The 20975-nt window shown below is 44.7% G+C and overlaps 1 protein-coding gene across 4 annotated transcripts in view; it reads right to left on the bottom strand.

Moving 5' to 3' along the window:
* Positions 1 to 6933, bottom strand: part of MED13L (mediator complex subunit 13L) — a 176037-nt gene extending 169104 nt beyond the window's left edge. The window contains exon 1 of one of the 4 annotated variants that reach the window (XM_085238711.1): positions 6697 to 6933. In XM_085238711.1, coding sequence (XP_085094837.1) covers positions 6697 to 6768 — 72 coding nt within the window. In that variant the 5' untranslated portion in view covers positions 6769 to 6933. Of the gene's footprint in view, positions 1 to 5836; positions 5870 to 6461; positions 6491 to 6696 lie in introns of those variants that run through there. The other 3 variants (XM_085238714.1, XM_085238713.1, XM_085238712.1) reach the window with 3 other exon arrangements.
* Between the last annotated feature and the right edge of the window lie 14042 nt (positions 6934 to 20975).

Below are 20975 nucleotides of genomic sequence, written 5' to 3'. Positions count from 1 at the left end.
AAAGTAATACATTACCAAAAAGCAGGAGGTTTTCAATGCCTGGATCAGTAGTACAGAAGAGTTTTCCTATAAATTTTCTTTTCAATCCACTGTCCTGTCAAAATACTGTATTTTGTGGGCAAACACGGCGCTATAAGAACAGTCAACAAGGCAACGTCTGCAGCACAAGTCTCTTAAAACTAAAGGATGAATTAAATAAAGTTGTACTGAATGAGCTTTCAGTCTCCTCTCCACTCCAGCCACTCATACCCAGCTTCAATCTGTGCTGCTGCCTGAACGTGAGGGGTGACAAGGAAATGAGGGGTGCAGTGCTGGGGGGGTGAGAGGGGACAGGAGTTCCGTGATGCAGGTGTACATGGGAGCCGAGTCCTGCCATGGGCAGTAGGGCAGGGAAAGGAACACAGGGAGGGAAAAAGCACCCCTTCTTCCTGTAATGTCTTTGTCTTGTCATAGAAAGCTAAGAGCAGTACACAGCACTGCCACAGGGGCTTATAAAAGAAAGCAGAGGAAAGTTCCTACTGAAAAGTGATACAGAAATGTGTGTTATTTTAAATAAAAACCTTAACTGGTGAGGACTGTCCATTTTTCTCCAGTTTTGTATGATTAAATCCAAACCTTGGCACGGGGACGAGGTATTTGCATGTTTGACCTCGTTGATGTAAATATTGCCCAGAGGCACATTAGGCAGCAGCAGCACCATAAAACTTCCTGTTTCAAAGAAACAAAAGAGAGAATGCCACCAAGCACTCAAATCACATTTCCATACACATTATTGCGATTCTGCTCAGGAAAGTGAACGAAGCCACAAATTAGCAGTGAGTACAGAAGAAGCACACAGCTCACACAGAGACACAGAACAGTAGAGGAACACAGAGATTTCAAAGAGTGTAATGCTATACTGGTCAGCCCCAAAGACACCCCCCTACCCGTGCTACTGGGCTGCCTGCAGGCAGCACACTCACAAGATTAAGAAAACTGCTATGCGGCTCTACAAACCTCTGAGCGTGCAGGCATAAAGTGGTAACATTCCTGCATTAGGAAGGAACAATTAGGAAAAAAAAAAAAAAAAAGCACAATGAGAATTACTTGTTAGTATTGGGTGGCACTGGCCTCTGCAGGAGATAGCACGCAGTCAATGCAGAATGAAAAATAAAAGGCGGAGAAGGAACAGGACCAAAGCCTCTGGAAGCAAAATCACAGTAACCAGAAGAGATGGAGCAGTAAGGGAAGAATGCAGAAGAGCAGAATGGTCCCAGTGACAGGATGAGAGAAAACTGCAGCAGCACTCCTGATGTGAGCAGGGATGTGTTCAGCAGAAGGATGCTGTCCTGACCAAGGAGGTACACATGAGGTGAGCGGGTTCCCTGCAGGGAGCAAGGGAGATAGGAGACAAGGTGGAAAGTTCTCACCCCATAACCAGAAAGCTTATCAAGCAGGCCTAAATGTTTAACTTCTTACAAGCATGCCATTCCAGTCACACTGATACCTCCAAGCATTTACAGAAGAGCTATCTACACCCCCACACCAAAGGGATAATTATGAATACTTAAAAAAAAAAAAAAAAAAAAAAAAAAGAAATCCATAAAAAGTCTCTCCATCCAGTGACCAAAGGCAATTAATTCAGCAGTCAGCAGATACAGCTCACAAAAGTTTCCCCCCTAAAATTCAAAGATTTCCATTTCTATAGATTTCTTCAAGACAATTGCATTGCGAAGAAGGAAAACAATAGCAGAAAGCTTCACATACAGCATTGAAAAGTTCCTCCTTTTAAAAATACTTCCAGATGAGGAAGTGCTCTCAGAAGCAGAGAATGGGGAAAAAAAAAAAAAAAAAGACTCGATCAAAATGTTTTTGATAACTAGGGTTGAGATATCAGTACTGCACAATTACATAGAACAACCCAGAAATACTGTATCTTTTCAGCCAGGATAAGTAAAGTTACAATTTTTGATGAGCAGTTGTTTTTGCTTGTTTTATAACAAACACATCAGCCTAATAATTGAGTATTTTCTTATGTCCACATTCATGGCAGCTCCCTCCCCAGGGCCCAGTGCTGTCACCAGCAGCAGAACGTGGTCATTGGGAAGGCTCACAGCTGCAGGAGATGTGCACGTTCAGAAGCTAAGCAGGATTTCATAGAGCCTCACTCAGAGGCTTCCCATCTGCCGGCCCAGGTCTTTGGTCCCGAGCTGCAAATGTAACTCCTACACACTCGATTTCTGTGTGCTGCACACAGAAAAAGTTACTTACCTAACTCAGTCATTAATTCCACTCCCAAAGGTGAGCAAGTTGGATGTGGCACACTTTGGATGCTGCTCTGTCCCAATCTCTTTAAAAATCTGCATTCATTTTGTTTAAACTCACACCTGAATAGGCTCTGTGGAACTCCTGAACGCTCTCTGACTGCTTTCCAAAAAGATTTTGAAGGGAACTTTTCCACTTCCATCCCATTACCCAATAAAATTCAGGATAAAAGGTAACTAAAGAATCAAATACTGACAGAAAATTCAACAAGTTAAGTCCATTCCTTGAATATATCTATGTAAATTCACACCTACATAAAGCCTAAAGCAGCAATATACAGACCACAACGTGACACAGCCACAGAACAGCCTGCTGCTGGGATAATCCGGTGAGCAGGGCCAGGTTAATTTACTACTGCCTATGGATTTGGTTGTGCAATCAACTGTTTACTATGAAGTCTTTTACTGACAATTACGCAAGGTACCAAAGGGTGCCTCTACAGCACTCTTCAAGATGCCTTGAAAACCCTTAAAGGAGATATTTCAAATGTCATTTCAGACTCCCTTGGATCCTTTCAGTTTCACTACTAAAATGGCAGCAAGTCTCACTGATGGAAGACAACAACTTCTGCTCTGTTTGGGAACTAGAAGCAGAACCCCAGTGACCCTCAGGGTGTATAAATTCGCATTGGAAGGTGAGGTGGAGCAGAGACAAACTCCTGCCAGTCAGACCTCTCCTGTAGCAGGCTCCTGTGTGAAAGCATTTAAACACCTGCTCACAACCTCTTTGACAGTAGATTCTACGAAGCATTATATAAATACGTGTCACTTTCCAAGCACAAAACCAAGTCCTTTCCAGGCTGAAGACTCCTACAGCATCCAGTCTTTCATCACACAAAAGCTGTTCCAAATTTGCAGTCGCTCCTGAACACCCTTGGCTCCATTCTTCCTCCTGGCCCAGCAGACATTATGCAACCTCAGCCCAGTTTTGCAGGGCTGTCTCGTGCCTCCTGATCCACCACTGCAGTAAAGCAAAAGAATCATAGAATCACAGCCTTTATCATCACAGAAATGGCCTGGGTTGAAAAGGACCATAATGATCATCTAGTTTCAATCCCCTGCTGTGTGCAGGGTCACCAACCAGCAGCCCAGGCTGCCCAGAGCCACATCCAGCCTGGCCTTGAATGCCTGCAGGGATGGGGCACCCACAACATTTTCCAGAATGTCTTTGACTGTCCTGATAATATTAGTTTCAATTGGCCATGCAAGCTAAGAGCCCCACGTTCCCTACACGCCTTCACCTCCATACCATCAGCCCTTACTCAGAGGAAAAAAAATAAAATCAAATTAATTTCAGTACAACTACTTTTATGATACAGGATTATTCACAGTCTTATTATTGACAGTCTGCCAGCTGGGCTGAAGTTTCAGTACAAAGGGCATTACTTCAGAACATGTGGCCTCTAACTAGTTATTAGCCAACACTCGGTATTTAAATAAACTGCCCCTAAACAATTGCTTTTTAGGCACTGCTGACAAACAGGCGTTCTTCTCCAGCAGCAGAATTTTGACTACTGCTGCAGAAACAGAGTTAGGACAAATACAACTCCTTCTATTGCTCTGCAGGAGACAACAGATTTCAGACGTGTGCTGTTAATGAGCACGGCCATCAACCTGCCAGGCACCACAGGATGGACAGGTTGCCATCCGAGGCATGTTCTGTGACCCTCATAATGCCTTACTAAGAAACGCTTTATGTTTAGGGCAGACACTGAGGTTTCCTTCTGCCTGCCTGACCAAACAGACACATTCACTTTCCACAATGGCTCTACTTCCTGTGTCAGCACAGCACAACACGGAGAGCAGCCCCTCATGCCATGCCTGAACACCACTGCAGGTGCCAGACATCGCTTCTGGCACCGGCATGATCAGAGCTCGTTTTATAACCTTAAGACAATGGCGTCCCCTCAGGTGACATATTTTAAACTAAGAGCCTCTACGCATTCAGGGCATCACTGACGAAACATAACCAGTTACTAGAAAGCTTTAAAAAAAAATCTTTTTCATGACAGCAAGATACTTTCAAAAATGTTTCCCCAAGAAGATCCAAACAAACAGCAGTGCCTACCATCTCTCTAAAGACCGTCTACAGCTGACAGACAAACAAGCTGGAAATGATGGGTTGCCAAACGCCCCAAAGCCACTGCCAACCTCAGGCACACAGCACAGTCCTGCTCCTCTGGCACAGGAGCTGCTGTTCCTCCTAAGACAAAGGGAATGTTTGTGGGAAGGAACGTTGCTCCAACACAAGCAAACAGAAGTACTATTTCTGAACTGTCATTCTCCAGGCAAGAACATTACTTTTTGATTCAAGCATGAACTGTAACACTCAGTGTCTAATGGCAGAATGGGTTTCAGACAGCTCAGTAATTCACCTCACTCCTACGGGATGAATGAGTTCCCATCAACAGCTGATTCATTTGTGCATGTTTCTGTTCTGTTACACTGGAAGAGTAAATGATGAGCAAAACTTCCTCCAATTAGCAATCCCTACTACTGTACCTTTAGCACTTTGTAAGTTTTTACATGAATATGACAATTTGAGGTTATAAGGTCAGTTCTGTTGGCCACAGACTCCCAGTCCCTATTTCCTTCCTTGGTATCCTTCACTGATACATAAACCATAACAAAATACCAATTCAACTGAAAACAAATCACACCGATAGTTACTGCATTTACATATGTATATAGAAGTATATATAAAATGGATATTTTTCTTTTTTTGCAAGTAGACCATGAAAATAATGAAATCATTACAGTTGGATGCATAATACCACATTACAAGTATGGATACTTTCCACAAAATTACATGAGAAAAGAAGAGATTCACACATTAAACTCATAATTATTATGAAGCCCACCTGTGATCTGATGGGATCACAGCCCTATTTCAAAAGTTCCCATTCCCCTGCCCAGCAGGGAGAAACACAAAGCAGATAGACCAAGCTGCAGTCACTACGAAGTAACCTCATATTATGATGTATGCTAATTGCATGCCAACCTTTTTTTTTTTTTTTTAAACCAAAAGCAGACCTGCAGTTTGCAACCACATAAAGTTACACACCTCAAAAGTAATCAGTTTTCCATGAATAAATGGGGATCTCACAGCTCCTTCCATAAAGCAGAGAGCACTCCGTTCCTCTGTCCATCCGTACAGCCGTTTCCCTCATGCTCACCATTTTTCCTTCACATGTAAGAGCAGGACATTCAAAGTCATTGCAACAGCTCCTGCACCTCTGCACACACAGCACCGCTTCCTACACGCAGTTACGGCTCAGAGAGCACTGCCAAGGAAAAGCCCATGCACAAGGCCAGGTGATGGAACAGTTCATGAGAAAGCCAAAATTAGTCTAGCATTGATTCTCACAGAAGGAGCTCCGGGCTTGTTTCCCAGCAGCTGAGCTCTGAGGGCTCCTGCCCCACATTCTCCATAGATATGGACAAAAAAACAAATAAATGCAACAAAATAACAGAGAAGCAAGCAGACAGAGGCAAAACAACCAACACAGGGCTTTACAGAAAGGTAAAACGACCTCAAACAAAAAGATCATTCACATTTCCAGTCCGTTTTTTTCTTTCCTTTCCTTCTCGCAAGACAGCCAACAGCACCCTCCTCCTTTCTGCTGGAAATGAGATGCCACCAGGAGCCACCTCCAGGGCTCACAAGGGGAAGGACCCAACACCCCCTCCATCCCCACCCCGCACCACGCATTCCCATGCACACACCAAGCCCCCCCCACCCCTCCTGGTTGCCAGGCTCCCCAGCACGGCTTGCCCAGCCGGGGCAGGGGCTGTGGGCAGCAGGTGCACAGCCTGCTGGTAAACTGGCTTCCAATGGACGCTGCCCCTGAGTGGAAACAGTCTTGATACATTTAGACCATGCACCCCGCGCTGGCCAAAACCGATAGCGTAATTCCCGCACCATTAAAGCGAACAATCAATCCAAGTACAAAAGTTGCCAATTACCAACGATACAGAAATACATCATCAATGCTATCCGGCAGACAACAACATCTTCGTTTGTTTCTCTCCAGAGAAGGAATAAACGATTATTTCTGCACCCGCCGTGTCTCGGGGAAGGCTCTGTGCCAGGCGCGGCCGTACCGGGAGCCGACTGAGATCCGCGCAGCGCCCCGCGCCCGCCCGCTGCCGCCTTACCGTGCCGCCGTCATCGCGCACAGAGCAGCCCCGGCCCGGGGGCACCGAGCGGAGCCGCGCACGGAGCGACACGGCCGCGGGGAGCCGCGCCGGGGGAGGGGCCAGCGGAGGAGCAGCCCCACGGCCCGGGCTATAAAGCCCCCGGCAGCCGCACCCGGCGCCAAACCCGCAGCGCCCGGTTCGAGCCGCCGTCCCTGCCCTCCTTTCCCCCCTCCCCACCTCCTCGGGCACTCACCAGCGAGAAGAGGTTGGAGTGGCAGTCCTCCAGGCTGGCCCCGTTCGCCACCCAGTTGGCCGCTGCAGTCATGATCCTCGGCGAGCCCCAGCGCGGGGCATGTCTGGGGAGCGGGGCCCGGCGACGGGGGGAGGCTGCGGGGGCTGCCGGCCGCTGCCCGCTGCCCCGGGAGCTCCGCTGTGCCGGCGGGCGGGGGGCGGCGGCCGCTCAGGCGGCTCCGGCGGGGGCTCGATCCGACGGGGGCCGCTCAGCAGGCGGCGGCGGCGGGGGGCGGCCCTCCCGCGGGCCTCCAGGCCGCCTCAGCGCCGCGGAGGAGGAGGAGGAGAAGGGGAGGAGGGGGTGGGGGGCCCGGGGCCCTTCTTCCGCGTCCAGCGCCGGCCCCCCCGGCCGCGGCGGGGCTCGGGGCTCCTCCCGCGGTCCGGCGGCGATCCCTGCGGGGCGGGGGAGGGCCGAGGGCAGTGGCGGCGGCGGGCGGGGGGCGCTGTGCGGAGCCCGTGTCCCTCCCCGCCCCGCCCGGCCGCCCCTCGCTGCTGCCGCCGCTGGCGGTGGGTGGATGGTGTTTTCCTTCTCCTCCTCCTCCTCCTCCTGCCGCTGCCGCCGCCGCCGCCGCCGCCGCCTTGTTTACGCTCCGTGCGGGTCTCCCGGTGCTGCGGGAGGCGGGCGGCGGCCCGGGCCCGGAGAGGGAGCGCTGTCCGTGCCCGTCCTCGCCCCCCTCCGCCTGGCGCTGCCCGCACGGCGGCCCCGCTCACCCGCTCCTCCTCACACACTCGCCTCTGCCTCTCTCCACTCTGACAGCAATGGCGGCCGCCAGCCGCAGCTCGCTTCGCCATTGGCCGGCGCCTCCCCATGTGACTCGCGGCGGAGGGCGGGGGCAAAGCGTCGGGGCTCCCCCCGGCCCCTCCCTCCTCCGTCGCGAAGAACCTCCGGGCCGCGGGGGGCGCTGCGCGCTGCCGGCCGTCAGCGGGGCCGGGGGGAAGTTGGTGGGCGCCGCCCTGAGAGGGCTGCGGGGCGGGCGGGCGGAGCGCGCTGCGGGTTGGATTCCGTGCCGCCTCTTCCAGCCGGCGGGGTCCGGCAGCGCCTGCGGACTCCGCGAACCGTTTCACAGAGCAGGAACGCATTGGCAGCCCCGATGTGCCGGGTCTGCTGTAATGCTTCATCCGGGCCCTTTGGGAGCTGCCTTCCCGTGCACCTGGGAGCTGCCGGCCCGCACCGTGACTGCCCCGACATTGGGCGGCACTCCAAGCCTGGGGCAGCACGCGTACGGAGATCTGCGTCGTGGGCAAAAAGCTCTCTGTGCCTCGTGGCAGCTTTCCTTATCGTGGGTTTAATCTTACTTAGGCTTTTTTTTTTTTTTTTTCAATTCACTTTGCTTTGCAATAAATTAAGAAGATTAGCATCTATTCTAATGACGGAATGGAGTTTGGATTTACCTCACAGTAACAGATCTCTGACAGAAACATCGCTGCCGTTTACCTAAATTGCGCACGCAGTGTGAGAGACTTTGGGCCCAACGTTCCCACCCAGCCCAACGTTCTCCCCTGGACAAGTGCAATTCATCACATCCTGTTCATGTGGTGTCACAAGCACTGCCACTGCATCACTGTTTCCAAAGACCGTTTCAATATCCATGTTGGATTACAGATGAAAATTGCTTATTTCTTCAAACTTACCAGATGGACACACAAACTCTAGACTTATGCTAGGGAGAGACTTTCACCTTCCTTTGGTTTAGGAGACGAAGAGGTGTTGGGAAAGACCTGAGCTGGTAGGCAGCAAAGCTGACAAAGTACTCAGACTGTTTGAGTAGGTGCTTCCGCATGCTGGGATCCAGAACCAGGAAAGTAGAGTACTTGGGGCCATGTTATCTCTGTTACTTTTAGAAACAACTCTGGCAAACAGAGAACACAATGTGACACTCATTAATACATTAAGCAACATGTATTAACCAAGAAAGGCTGAAAAACCAAAGTTACAGCCTCAGCTATCCATCCCATCATTAAATAACGCCTAGGGTACAACAAACAGTTCTATAAAGAACGTGTTATATTTCAGGAATAAAATAAAACCCCTTATAATAATTTTTCTAAAAATCTTATGAAAATACTTTGAAATTGAGGATCCCATTATTACTTATCCCAGAAATCTAACCACAGTGTGCAGAATTAGACACTGCAGAAGAGTGCATTTGTGTTTCTCCATGTACTGCTCACCCTCCAAACAGTTTACCCATTGGTCAGCATTTCTGCTCTGGATCTTCCAGGTAGAGATGGAATTTGCTCGTGATCTCAAGACAACAAACACTGGAGCCTTACATATTATTCAAATCCATTTTCATGGGGAGAAATTTTAATGTACTCCCACTCTGCTGCTTTTTTTTCAGGGTTCTTATGAAAGCTGGCAACTCTTTAAACTACAAGGCTTTTTGTGTAGCTGCATTACCCTTAATGGGTACAAGGGAACGTTGTGAAGTTGAAGAGCTGCTGCTTGCATTGCAAAGCTTACATTGTTTTAAACTGGAAAAAAAAAAAAAAGATAACATCTCTCTTACTATTTTACCAGTTACTTGACTTCATATTATGTTCAACTGTCACAGACAAGAAATATTTACAGTCCAATCATCCACAGCTCCCAATCAGGAAAGCTCCCATGCTGTCTTCAAACAATAGTGCTACTTAAAACAGAAATTGTTCCACTTGCAAATATCACATACAGGTACAAGTGACACTTGCTCATGCGTCATTATCCTGGATGGTATGTGGTGGAACGTGTTTCCCAGCTCAGGGTATTCAAGTTTTATTCCCTCTTTTCTTTTAGTGCCTTTTAAAAACTCATCAATGAACATAAACTCTAACAACTGGTTTTCCGCTTTAACCAAATAACTGTTTTTCAGTCCCAGCAAGATACAGAAACTTTGTAATTAATTCTGCTGGTGCAATCATTTGCAAGCTGCGGGACTAAACCCTGAAGTTTCCAGGCTCCCAGGGCCCAGCTTGGCCTTCACCACACAAGTTCCATAAGCTCTCAGAACCGGTTACCTGTCCTTACAGACACCTTCCAAAATCACATCGGTAGGCAGGAGTGTTTCATTCTAAAGCAGTTTACCTAGACCTGCAGTAATGATCAAACCTGTTCTTCCAGGAGGACAGCTCAGAGATTCCCAGACTTTGGTTTCGCCAGCAGGTGTTGCTTCTGTTTCAAACTAAACATGGGGGAAGAGACAAAGGTGTCAAGAGGCCAAAGCAAAGCTAGAATTTGTCACGCAATTGCTTGGTTTTATTTTGTCTTAAAGCATGTCAACTTTGCTGTGTTTTTAAGCACCTCCAATCTATGACAAGAACAGTACTTGAGAAACCCAGCTGTCCTGAGTGCTGCGTTGAGGCAGGGCTCTCCTGACTGGCTGTGGGGGGTTGGCACTTCTTACAACAGAAGCAGAACTGGAGGTCAGCCAGCTTTTGTCAGTGTCAAAAAGAAGAAGTGTTTGACATTTCAGTTCAAATGTAACTTATTTCTAGGTAAAACAAAGGCTTAGAAGACCAAGTTGTAAAAGAACTCACCTCTCAGTTGCTGTTGTCTTTACGATCACTATTGCCAAGAGGCAGGCACACATTTCTAAAGGAGAAAGTGCCCTAAACCAAACTGAAATACAACAATGGTGGCTATATTCACGATTCTGTGTAATTCTACTTCTTGTCATTCCCCAGTTTTCTTAGAAATTAGCTTCTTCCCTGGCATCCGGGTACTACAAAGGCACAATCAATACAAATTACTTCAAAAAGGCAATGAAAATCAATAAGAGAAAGATAATCTTGTATTTCTCTGCTCACATTCTATTTTTTAGTCTTACACCATAATAAAGATAAATCTATATGGACTTTGCTTATCTAAAGGACTGTAAAAACTAAGGGTTGCAAGCTTTTCATATGGGTAATTTAAAGTTTATTTTAAAACTGTGTATCCTTGTGTTTGTATCTTAACCTCCATGGAATAAAGTCAGAGCTTGCTCATTTTATCTGGGGGTCTTGAGGAAAAGTTTCAGGTAAAGTGTGATCATTTTTAGTGTTCAGCTGAAAAAGCAGGCAGTTGTTTTTAAAAAAAAATGTTCCTAATTTTTCATTCTGAGACTTCATCTGAGATAGACACCATAGTTATTCACTGGAATAAATTCCAGCTTTTGCAGTGTAAGTAATGATTGTCTCATATTTAATTTAATGTCGTTTTCACATTTTCTCACATTTTCCTTTTCAGACCCCCACAATACCCATTAATGAAAAGGATAGGATGGAAGTGAATGATGAGACCCAAATTATGAACATAATACAAGCCAATGTACCCTACCCTGCCATGAGATGCTCTTAAATAAACTCTACTCAAGATAGTAATTTCATTGAGGAATACTGAAACTCAAAGAATTGTACAAGTTTGTTGTCCATGATTCATGCATTTTGTTATTGCATAGTTTTGCAATACAGAGCAGCCACACAGCAAATTTTGGACATGTTTCCAGTAGGCTCATTGTCTACTTTTTATGAGGTTCATGCATCTCTTGAGCGTTATTTAATTCATTCAATAATTACATTTTTTTGTCCAAGTGGTTATGAATAAGAACATATAATTGTTTTGTTTTTAAACCCAATGTCTTTGGTTTCTTCTACAAAGTCAAGTCTTAAAAGAAGGAAAAGAGTTCATAGACATAAAGAAATTAACAGTATTTTGTTTTAATAAAAAAAAATTAAAAATCATACAGTAAATCCATGCAAAATAGTTCTTTTGGATATTTAAAAAACATTAATCATCGATAGATTGCCTGTTAACTAACTTGTTAATGGTATTAAGATAAGGGCTGGCTACATCAGTAACTCTTTGCGAAGACAAAAAAATTACCCCAGTTTTACAACAAGATATCATGCCTCTGAAGGAATTCCTATTTCTCCCTATAAGGAAAATAAATACATCAGGGAAAGGATTGTTTGTAGAGAAGTAATTCATGAAGCCCATAGTTTAAGAAATTAGTGATTAGACTGTAGACCGAATTAGTCATCTCTGTTCTCCACCATTATCAGTAAACGCTGCAGGATAAATCTAGGCAGTCTGCTTACAGCCAACTCTAACTGCAGTGATAGCTATAGAAACTAGGTATATTTTTAGTCAAAATGAGTAACAGATTATTTTATCATGCACAAAAGCAGGACAACTGCATCCCACATGACTCCAAACCTCCCCAGCTGACACTGCTGAGATTTTTACAGTGTTACAGCTCCCCAGTATTTACACATTGCCCTTCGGCAATCAACAGAAGCAAGGATGAGCTGCTGGGACTTCGAGAGGCTTCTGTTCCTTTTCCCCATCTCTAGAAGTGATGCCAGGCCCCAAGGTAGCTACACTGCAGGAAGAGTGATATTCCTGCGCATAGGGGTAGCTTCACTTGACTCAATCTGTTGATGCTACCAGCATTACCTCCATGACTAAACATCCCACCCAGCTGTGTCAGCGTTAGGATTTGGGGGGAGTTCTGAGAAGCATGCACATGGCAGAGGCCAATGTTTTGACATATCTCTGACAGTTATGCACAAGGGAATTCCCTGGAATGTACTTCTCTGTGAGAATACTGCGGTAAATTCACCTATCAAGGAGCAGTTTGAGGAAGGATTAATGACCTGGAAAGCCAGTCTGGGGAATTTTTTTTTTGCACCTACAAGATAATATTTAAAGAAATCCAACTGCTGTGGAGAACTCAGATTAATAGAAGGTCGTGTCATTTGCAAAGAGAGAAGAGAAAAAGAAAAGGATTAATAGCAGAGTTATATTGGCAGGAATGAGACATCACACTTACTCAGATAGCAGAAGGAAATCTGTACACGGAGTTAAAAGAAAGTGCTTATATATTTTTGTCAAGAACCAGAGGAATTTTCTTAGCAGCTCCTTGTTTTCTGGACTGGAAGAGAAGCAGCAAAGGAAGCAGGGCAGGCCAGAGGAGCCCAGATAAGGTCTTTCAGTGTTGAGAAGGGGAAGAGGCCATCTCTTACTGCAACAAATAAAACAGCAGCAGAAGCAGAGAAAGAACAGTGACCGATGTATGAACAGAGGAATGAATGGAGAAAGAAAGGATGGCACCAAAGGTTAGTTATAATGAGCAATCCTAATGGCACGGTGCCTTTAGCAGGGACAGAAGTGAAGGGGCAGGATCAAAAAATTGCTTAACTTGGTCATGTGAAGTTTAAATGGCCAGCAAACAACTCAAGAACATACAAGGAAGTTCTTTAAAATGTGGCTATGGATGGAAGGAGAAAACCAGTTCAGGAGCAGAGCAGTAAACTGACTTCTTTCCCATGTCACGGTGGTATTCAGATGACATTTCAGGTATAACTGGAAGGGCTGAATTGAAACCACAGCCAAATACAAACCGTTACTCTCAAGAAAACTCAATGCTCACAATAAAAGTTGTTAAAAATGGTAATAAATAAGATTAATAATTAAAGCTTTAGGCAGCCCTATACATGACAGCCTGTTTGAGAGTTAAGATACTACTGAACTGGTAGCAACTTTTCACTTCTTTCACTTTTTTTTTTTTTTTTAAATCATGAGAACTTTTCATATGTGATACAAGCCTCTGAGAACCTGACACGTGAGTGGTGGAAATCTCCACAGAAAGTGAATTGGCCAACAGGATCTTACACAGGCAGCTACCAAAGGAAGACAAAAGAGTGTGTTTATTTTTAGTTGGTGATAAAGAACAATTTTGTGCACCAGCATGCCCTGCTGGTTTCTGTGAGACACGGCTGAAAAGCCTCATTTAAATATTCTGTAGGATTGAAGTAAATGAGCTATTTGGAGAGACAGAAAGAAGAAAATGACGACTGAAACTATTCAGGAATGGAGCAAAATAGCAAATATTTTTAATTGCAAATTACTTTTGAACTCAAAGAGGAAAGAATTGTGATGTCTGCTAGATACCTTGCATTATGAATAAATATACCTGAGTCTCTGAAGGATTGAATAATCTAAGATGAATCTCCTACAAGCCCTCCAGGCAAAGAGTGGGCCTGTTGGGTCATGGTTTCATACCATCAAAGAGATAGATTTCATCTTCAGATGTTGTTGTGCTCGCTTGGTAAGAATTCAGCTTATTAAGAGGTGTGAAATAAGATACAGGGTAAAAATACTACCAGAGAATATTTTTTAAAAAAAGATTTAAGGCTAAAAGGCAAAGTAAACATGGAAATAACATTTGGCAAACACATTCTGAGAAGAAAACTCTGAGTTTATTTACTGGAATAGATTGCAGGGTAACTGGGTGGGTGCTCAGCACTCTGACCCTGGAAGCAGCCAGTCAGGCAACACCCCATGCTGCACATGTGGAATGCACAGCTTTTGGCATGGGAGCTCAAACATTAGATCTGGCCCATAAATCTGAGTACAGTTTTCTGTGTTTAAGAATCTTATTTTATCTGGCTTAAAGTCCTCTTCCCCTTTGGCATTAGAAGATACTTAGGGCTGTTAAAACAAAAATTGCAAAATACTGCCCTGAAATGCATATGGACTTGTTCTGCCAAGCACACAAGTTTTATCCCACAGCTAGAAAATTAAAAAAAAAAAAAAAAAAGGGAAGGGAAGGGAAGAAGAAAAGAAAGAAGGATGGATGGAAAAGAAACAAGGAAATAAAGGGGGGAGAGAGAAAAGGAATGAGGAAGCAAATAGTATTTATTTTTTTATTTTTAATTTAATTTAACTTTAATTCTGAAAATCATTTTGTTTTACAGAAAAAGACAACACAAAGCTTTTGTACCTGAAGCCCCAAGAAACCTTAGTTTTTTCCTTAAGTCATGTTCAAATTCTGCTACAATAAAGAGGAATGAAAAATACATATCTTGTGGTCGGTGACCACTGACCACACAATGTCTGAACCAGTGCAGCTCTTGTGGGTTTCTACTGTTCGGCTCCAGTTACCTTCTAGCTCTTCTCCTTTCAATATACATTCCTCTTTTTCTAGAAATATCATCTCTCTTGTTGCAAATGGTGTAATTGTGAATAAAAGCATCTGTGAGCTTGACTGCAACACATCCTTGCAGTTGGCTATTTTGATTGTACTCTGGTGTAAACACTTCCACAACATGCAAGAAAGAAAACCAAGATCCTTTAGAAGACAGAAAAAACAGGGTATCCACTCAGTGGAAGTACTTCATAACCCTTTTATATGGGGAGATACGGAAACAGTCACCAAACTGAAAACGTACCACGAACTCTTCTAGACAACAGCTCTGCAGCTTCTGGCCTTCAGCAGCACCCAGATTATTTGTAAGCAAGGAGTACCTCCTAGGATCTCTCCACCACTCATACTCAAGTCATTACTTCATCTGAATTGCAATCTTTCCTCTTTTCTTCCCTGTAGATTTGTTTTTTTTTTGTCTTGCTATTAAAAATATACCTTCTTACAGCCCTCCAGCTTCAGTACCTGTAGGCCTCTCAGGCCACAAGGTTATGTTGCAAACTGGTGTGAAAAGAAAACATGAAATAAGTTTTGGATTTACAAAGCAGCGTGCAGTTGTTCCTGAACAAAATGAAGTGGCTGAAAATGTGGTGAGGTGAACCAGTTTAAAGTAGATGTCGTGGTCACGGACTTCAGCATTTAATGAGAGATTGAGGTTCTGATTTATATCCCCAAACATCAGATCATCTGAACACTGACAAAGCCAGTCTGTCACCAGTGTACTGACAAAAATGCAAAGCCTATGTCCACACACTTCTCTTGGCAGACACATATATTGCAGTATCTATAATGATCTCTGTATTATTCACAGTTTACGCCTATTCTCCCTTTGTGCTTCCCTGCCTCCACCTCGACCCAAAACAACTGGGCAGGACCCACTGGGGGCCCATGAGTTACACTGAGAGAATAAGAAATGTTCTGATTTGTGCTCTTTTACCTCTCTCACCTCATTGAGCCTGAGTTCTGGAACCTGAGTCTCAAGACATCTTTTTGGCTGCAAAGCTGTCACGTTCACTTACAGCTCAGCTGTCAGACAAACAAGCCAGAGCCCATAGTAACGTGCAGCTAAATTCTGTCTTCAAACCATACATAAACTGTATTTTTAATAGGAAATGAAACTCACAAAAAGTGAGACTTGCTCTGTGAAAGATCCAACTACCAAAATAATTTACTGGATATCTTTGATGTTCATTTCCTTCGGTTGTAAGCATTTGGTGATCTATCATCTGCAGATAAATGTGCTGAAAACTTTTGCTGAAATGAGGAGTATGAATAAAAGAACGAGAGGCACACAACTTGCACAGATGCCCTGTGCAGACTTCCCTATTTCCAAGTCCTACAAATGAAACAACTCAATCCTCTCTGATTTTAAGGTTTCACAAACCCTACACTTGAAAAGGAATCACAAAGGAAATCTTATTTTACTACCACTCCTACTACCAACAGCTTACAAGACGAGTCTTAGATGAAACTGTACTCATTGGTGATAAAATTTTTCAACTGCTTTTGATTTAATTGCTCAGGAAACCAGCCATGGCTTGCAGTGATGGTTTAATGGGAACCCATCTTTCAGTCTGCCAGGCAAGCTTTGAGATATCTGTTCACCCTGCTTCTCTGCAGGGCACTGAATACTGCTTTTATGGATTTTTCTGATGAAAGCTACTTATCTCAGGAAGGAATTGAAATGGTTGTCTTTATTTGACATGTGATGAAATGAATTTTACAGTAATATTTATTGTTTCCCTATATGAAGACTGAAGCCCTTTGGCCTCATTTAAGACATATAATAAAACTAATACCTTCATATCAGCTCCATTGGTAATTTTTGCTGAAAACTCTTAGAGATTTTATGCAGAAAAGGGCTCAAATGTGAATGGATTTGCAAAACCAGATGGAAAGAGTAACAAAGACTGGGTTACAGCAGCATTTGCTTTCTGGTGCCCTCCATCTTGTGCTTTACATTCCCCTGTCCCCCTATCCATGTTGACTAAAAGCAGTAGTTTGCATTAGAAACTGCAGTTTCTAAAAGCTGTAGGTGATTTTGTTCTCATCTAATCCAGGACAACCTTTGGCTTCCTGGCACATGGACACAGCTTGGGCAAAGATCACCTCTGCTGATTCAAACAAACTCCTCAACTGATGTTAGGAAACACTCAGTGTTTGTACTTGCTTTATTCAGGCTTTTTGGATACAGCTTTATTCTCGGATAATTTTTTTTCAGTTAGAAGTACCTTGAGTGTTACTAATAGAGATCTTTGTAAATGATTGACAAAGCTAGAAGTTAAAGTACACAGCAGTGTCTAAAATCTGCTCTAGCACTCCAGCTAATACAGTACTTGACAAAACACATTTCGTATTCCAAAAACATATTTGGAAGAAATATTTTTGCATAAAATCTAAAGTAAAACCACAGCTACTTTACTTGAGGAAAATGAGAAACTTAGGTATAAAAATGCCACTGAATCTCTAATTCGTCTTTCAATATTAGCCCACAGTGAGTGAATGCAGATCACTGTCCTTCCTGCTAATGCTGTGAATACAGTAACTCTTCAGTAAAGTTCAAGAAGATGCAGAGCCCTGAACTGCAGGCTGATGGAAGATAGGGCCACAAAATGATCTGAAGGCTGCAGAGCACCTCCTGTGAAGAAAGGCTGAGAGAATTGGGCTTGTTCATCCTAGAGAGGTGTCTTGGGAGACCACATTGTGACCTTCCAGTACTTGAAGGGAGCTTACGAGCAGGAGTGGGACTGATTTTTACATGGTCTGACAGTGATAGGACAAGGGGGAATGGCTTTGAACTAAAAGACTGTGGTTAGATTTTAGGAAGAAATTCTTCACTGAGAGGGTAGTAACACACTAAAACAGGTTGTCCACAGGGGTTGTGGATGCCCCAGCCCTGGAGGCATTCAAGGCCAGGCTGGATTGGCCCTGGGCAGCCTGGTCTGGTGTTGGCAATACTGCCCATGGCAGGGGGTTGGAATTAGATGATCTTTAAGGTCCCCTCCAACCTAAGCCATTCTGTGATTCTACATTTCAGTGATAAGACAGCAAAATTGAAGAAAGTAATTGGGAGCACGAAATCTGGAGATCATTTGTAGCATTATTCTCAAGTCTCTTTGTGGCTTTAGGGAAGTCAGCTGGCTTCTGGATGTCTGTCTGCACTATGGGCCAAATATTTTTGGTAATACTTGCAGATTTCAAGTGAAGAATTACACTAGTGCTGTAAAAAGTTATTCCAGAATTCTATTTTTGAAGCTACGATTCTGTTTGTGTGCCAAAATGCAATTTGTAACTGAGGAGCCAGCAGCCCTCATCCATCAGTTTTCAGAGGCTGTGCTTACGCTGCCTAGCTTGCTTCTGCCACAGTCTCATCCCTCAGGTCCAGTTCTCCAATGAGGCACCTGCTGTGTGCTGCTGTGTGCTCTGGCTGTAGCCTGCTCAGACAGCCAGCTTCCTGCCAGGGGCATCTTGGCACAGGGTGGGCATCAATACTCAGACTCTGCCCCTCAGGCAATCAGGGCACAAGTTGCTGGAAGCGTTGGCTGTGAGAGCTCAAGCCTGCATTCAGGAGGTATTGAAATCAACAGGATTCCTTTAGGTTCAGCTTTCAAGTATAATATGAGCTGTGCCACTTTATCTGTGTACAAACTTTACATCTGAACAGATGGAAAATCACTTTTGCATTATGTGTGTCAAAAATTTGCAAAAAATAGAAGTATCCTGTACCGATTCTGATGTTCCACCTTACTTGAGAGCCCACTTTCAATAATGTACTTGGAACATCACTGCAAAGTCAAACAAAGGCACAACAGCCTGAGCCAGAAGTGCTGCACATATCAAACCTAGTGTCTGGTCAACAGTATTCCTTCAGACAGGGGCTGTAAGTGGTGGGCAGAAATACATCCCAAACTGTGCTATCAGAATAGCTCCTGTCTCTTACAATTACCTCTACGTGGAGATGTCTGCCAAACCCTTCCCAGTGGACATATGGGCTCAGCAGGTAGGAACTGGCTGAAAGTGCTCTTCTTGCACTGACGTCAGTGGGAGAAGCACGACTGAACCCAGCTCTCATGAAATTAAACGTTACCTGACCACTGCCTCTTTTTCAGCCTGGCCCAGCTTTCTCCACAGCTTCCTGAGAAATCCTCACGCTTTTTCATCCAAATAGGAAGAGCCTTTACAGTTGATTAGAAGATAACACCAGTCAGCTTCTGCTAATTATTTGTATTTTTGCTTAACGCTTATAAATCTACTTGTTCAGGTATTATTACAAGCTAATATTTGCTTGTAAGATGCATTAGTCATTACAATTAGCAAGTAGAAATAGATTAGTCATGCGCAAACAATCTCATAAATGAAGTCTTTATGCCCCCCTTGGGGATGGAAAGGAAGGGAATTTGAGACCTTTATGATTACCAAGGGAAACCTGAGTTGTCTCTTCTATTCACATCATTGTTTCAGGATTTTCTGTGGTGTGAGTAGACTGGATGCGGGCCTTCAAAGCCCAGCAGTGCTGCTGGAAGCTGTGATGGGGATTTAATAAAAGCCATCAAGTGACACCTTTTCCAAGGACAACTAGTCAGCACTTCTGAAATAAGCATCTTTTTTTTTTTCTTTCAAAAATCTTTTCAGTTAACACATGTGCTTTTCTGTGCCTGGGAGAAACCTTACTTTCACATGTAGCAGCAAACAGGAACATTTAATGAAACCTGGGGTTTCTGTCGCCCTGAGAAAGGGAGACTGAAGATCCCCAAACCTGAAGCAACACAGACAGGGAGGGCACCAAAGGCAATGCAGGCGTGTGACCACAGGTGTGCAGACCGAATATCTTTCCGCAGGGCTCCACCCGCAGAAATCCATGATGCAGCCAGAAGCTTCCAGAAGTACCTCCCGAGGCAATGAACCGATTGGAAATGCTGGTCCCCACATCTACTTACATGCAGCACAGAAAGAGTGGGTCTGTAGAAGCCGCTGCTTTTCGCTCCATTCTGCACTGGCTTTTCATTACATCACTGCTTCCCGTTCCTTTCCAACTCGATTGGGTGCTCCCAAGAGCTCTCTTGTTTCTGTGTACACAACATCTCCTAAAAAGTCATTTAAAAATAAGATTAAGTCAATGCATAAGGCCATTTATAAATTAAAAAGCGGAGTCGTTCCATTAAGTAAATTTAACAGCAGCACTAATATAATACTTTCTTCGCTGCTCACATCACTCTCCTGCATGTGGCACAGGTCAGTGAGCTCTCCTGACAGTGAAACATGGCACTCCTCTCCCACCCATGATTTTGCTCTTTGCTATCCTTCATTTGCTTTAATATTTACAACAGGAAAAAAATATATAAAACAACAAATCACCAAAAACCAACGAGCAACTCACAGCTCCTTCCTCGAGGAAATGTTTTGTAAAGAATATGCCAAGCTTCCCAAAAAGGTATCGGGAGCAGAGAGAAAAGGAATGTGTGTTGCTGTGTTGAGGGTGATTACAGAAATAGGTCACATCTTGTATCTGAAAGAAATGGATCACCAGAATCCAGCCCCACCCCCAACGCATCCTGGTCTCCCTCTCGCCACCCCCGTACGCAGTGCTTGAAGCATTCCAACATCCTTGCCAAATTCCCTCACAAATACTTTAATTCTTTACGTGCATGTCTCATTCCATCTGTTCCACATGCTCTTTATGCCATTTACATTCATTGGCAGAAGCTGTGAGATGACACCACACATTAAAAATTTGCTGTGTTTTCAAGCTGCTTGGGTAGACCAGGAGGGAAATGCGGAGCAGCCCGAGGTGAGCGGTTTCTCCTGGAGCCCTGGGTGAACGCAGCCCCCGGGCAAAGTGCAGCGAGCATCACCAGCAGGTTTTCACATCAGCAGGGCTGTACCTGCCAAACGTGCTCCATTATTCCTTTGAGCTCTGGAAGGGAAAAAAAAACAGGCTGTCCTCTGCAGGATTTATGGGGTGACTGCGGGTATGGAGGACTCAGTGCCCAAAGAAGCAACAGAGAAAGGCAAAAGCCATGTGAAGGAGGAATAAAGGAAAGCAGTGCTTGGTGGGAAAGGCAGCGCTGAGCCGTGTGTATTGCTTGGGAATGTTGTTGGTCTGATCCCCCAGCATGGGAGCACAGCACAAAAAGGGGCCCACAGACTCGGAGTCCTCCGTCTCTGCCTTTGGGAAGAACACAGAGTGTCCTGGGCTTGGAGTTACAGCCGGCGCAGCTCCCAGCAGCTGTAACCTGTCACTGATCAATGGGGACCATAGCAGATGGCAGCTGGACACATTTAAGAACAGCTTTCA

The sequence above is a fragment of the Meleagris gallopavo genome, chromosome 17 (genome assembly GCF_905368555.1).
Source record: "Meleagris gallopavo chromosome 17, MGAL_WU_HG_1.1, whole genome shotgun sequence".
Classification (NCBI taxonomy): Eukaryota; Metazoa; Chordata; class Aves; order Galliformes; family Phasianidae; genus Meleagris; species Meleagris gallopavo.
Note: the sequence above shows the minus strand (reverse complement) of the source record. Positions and strands in the feature narration are given on the sequence as shown.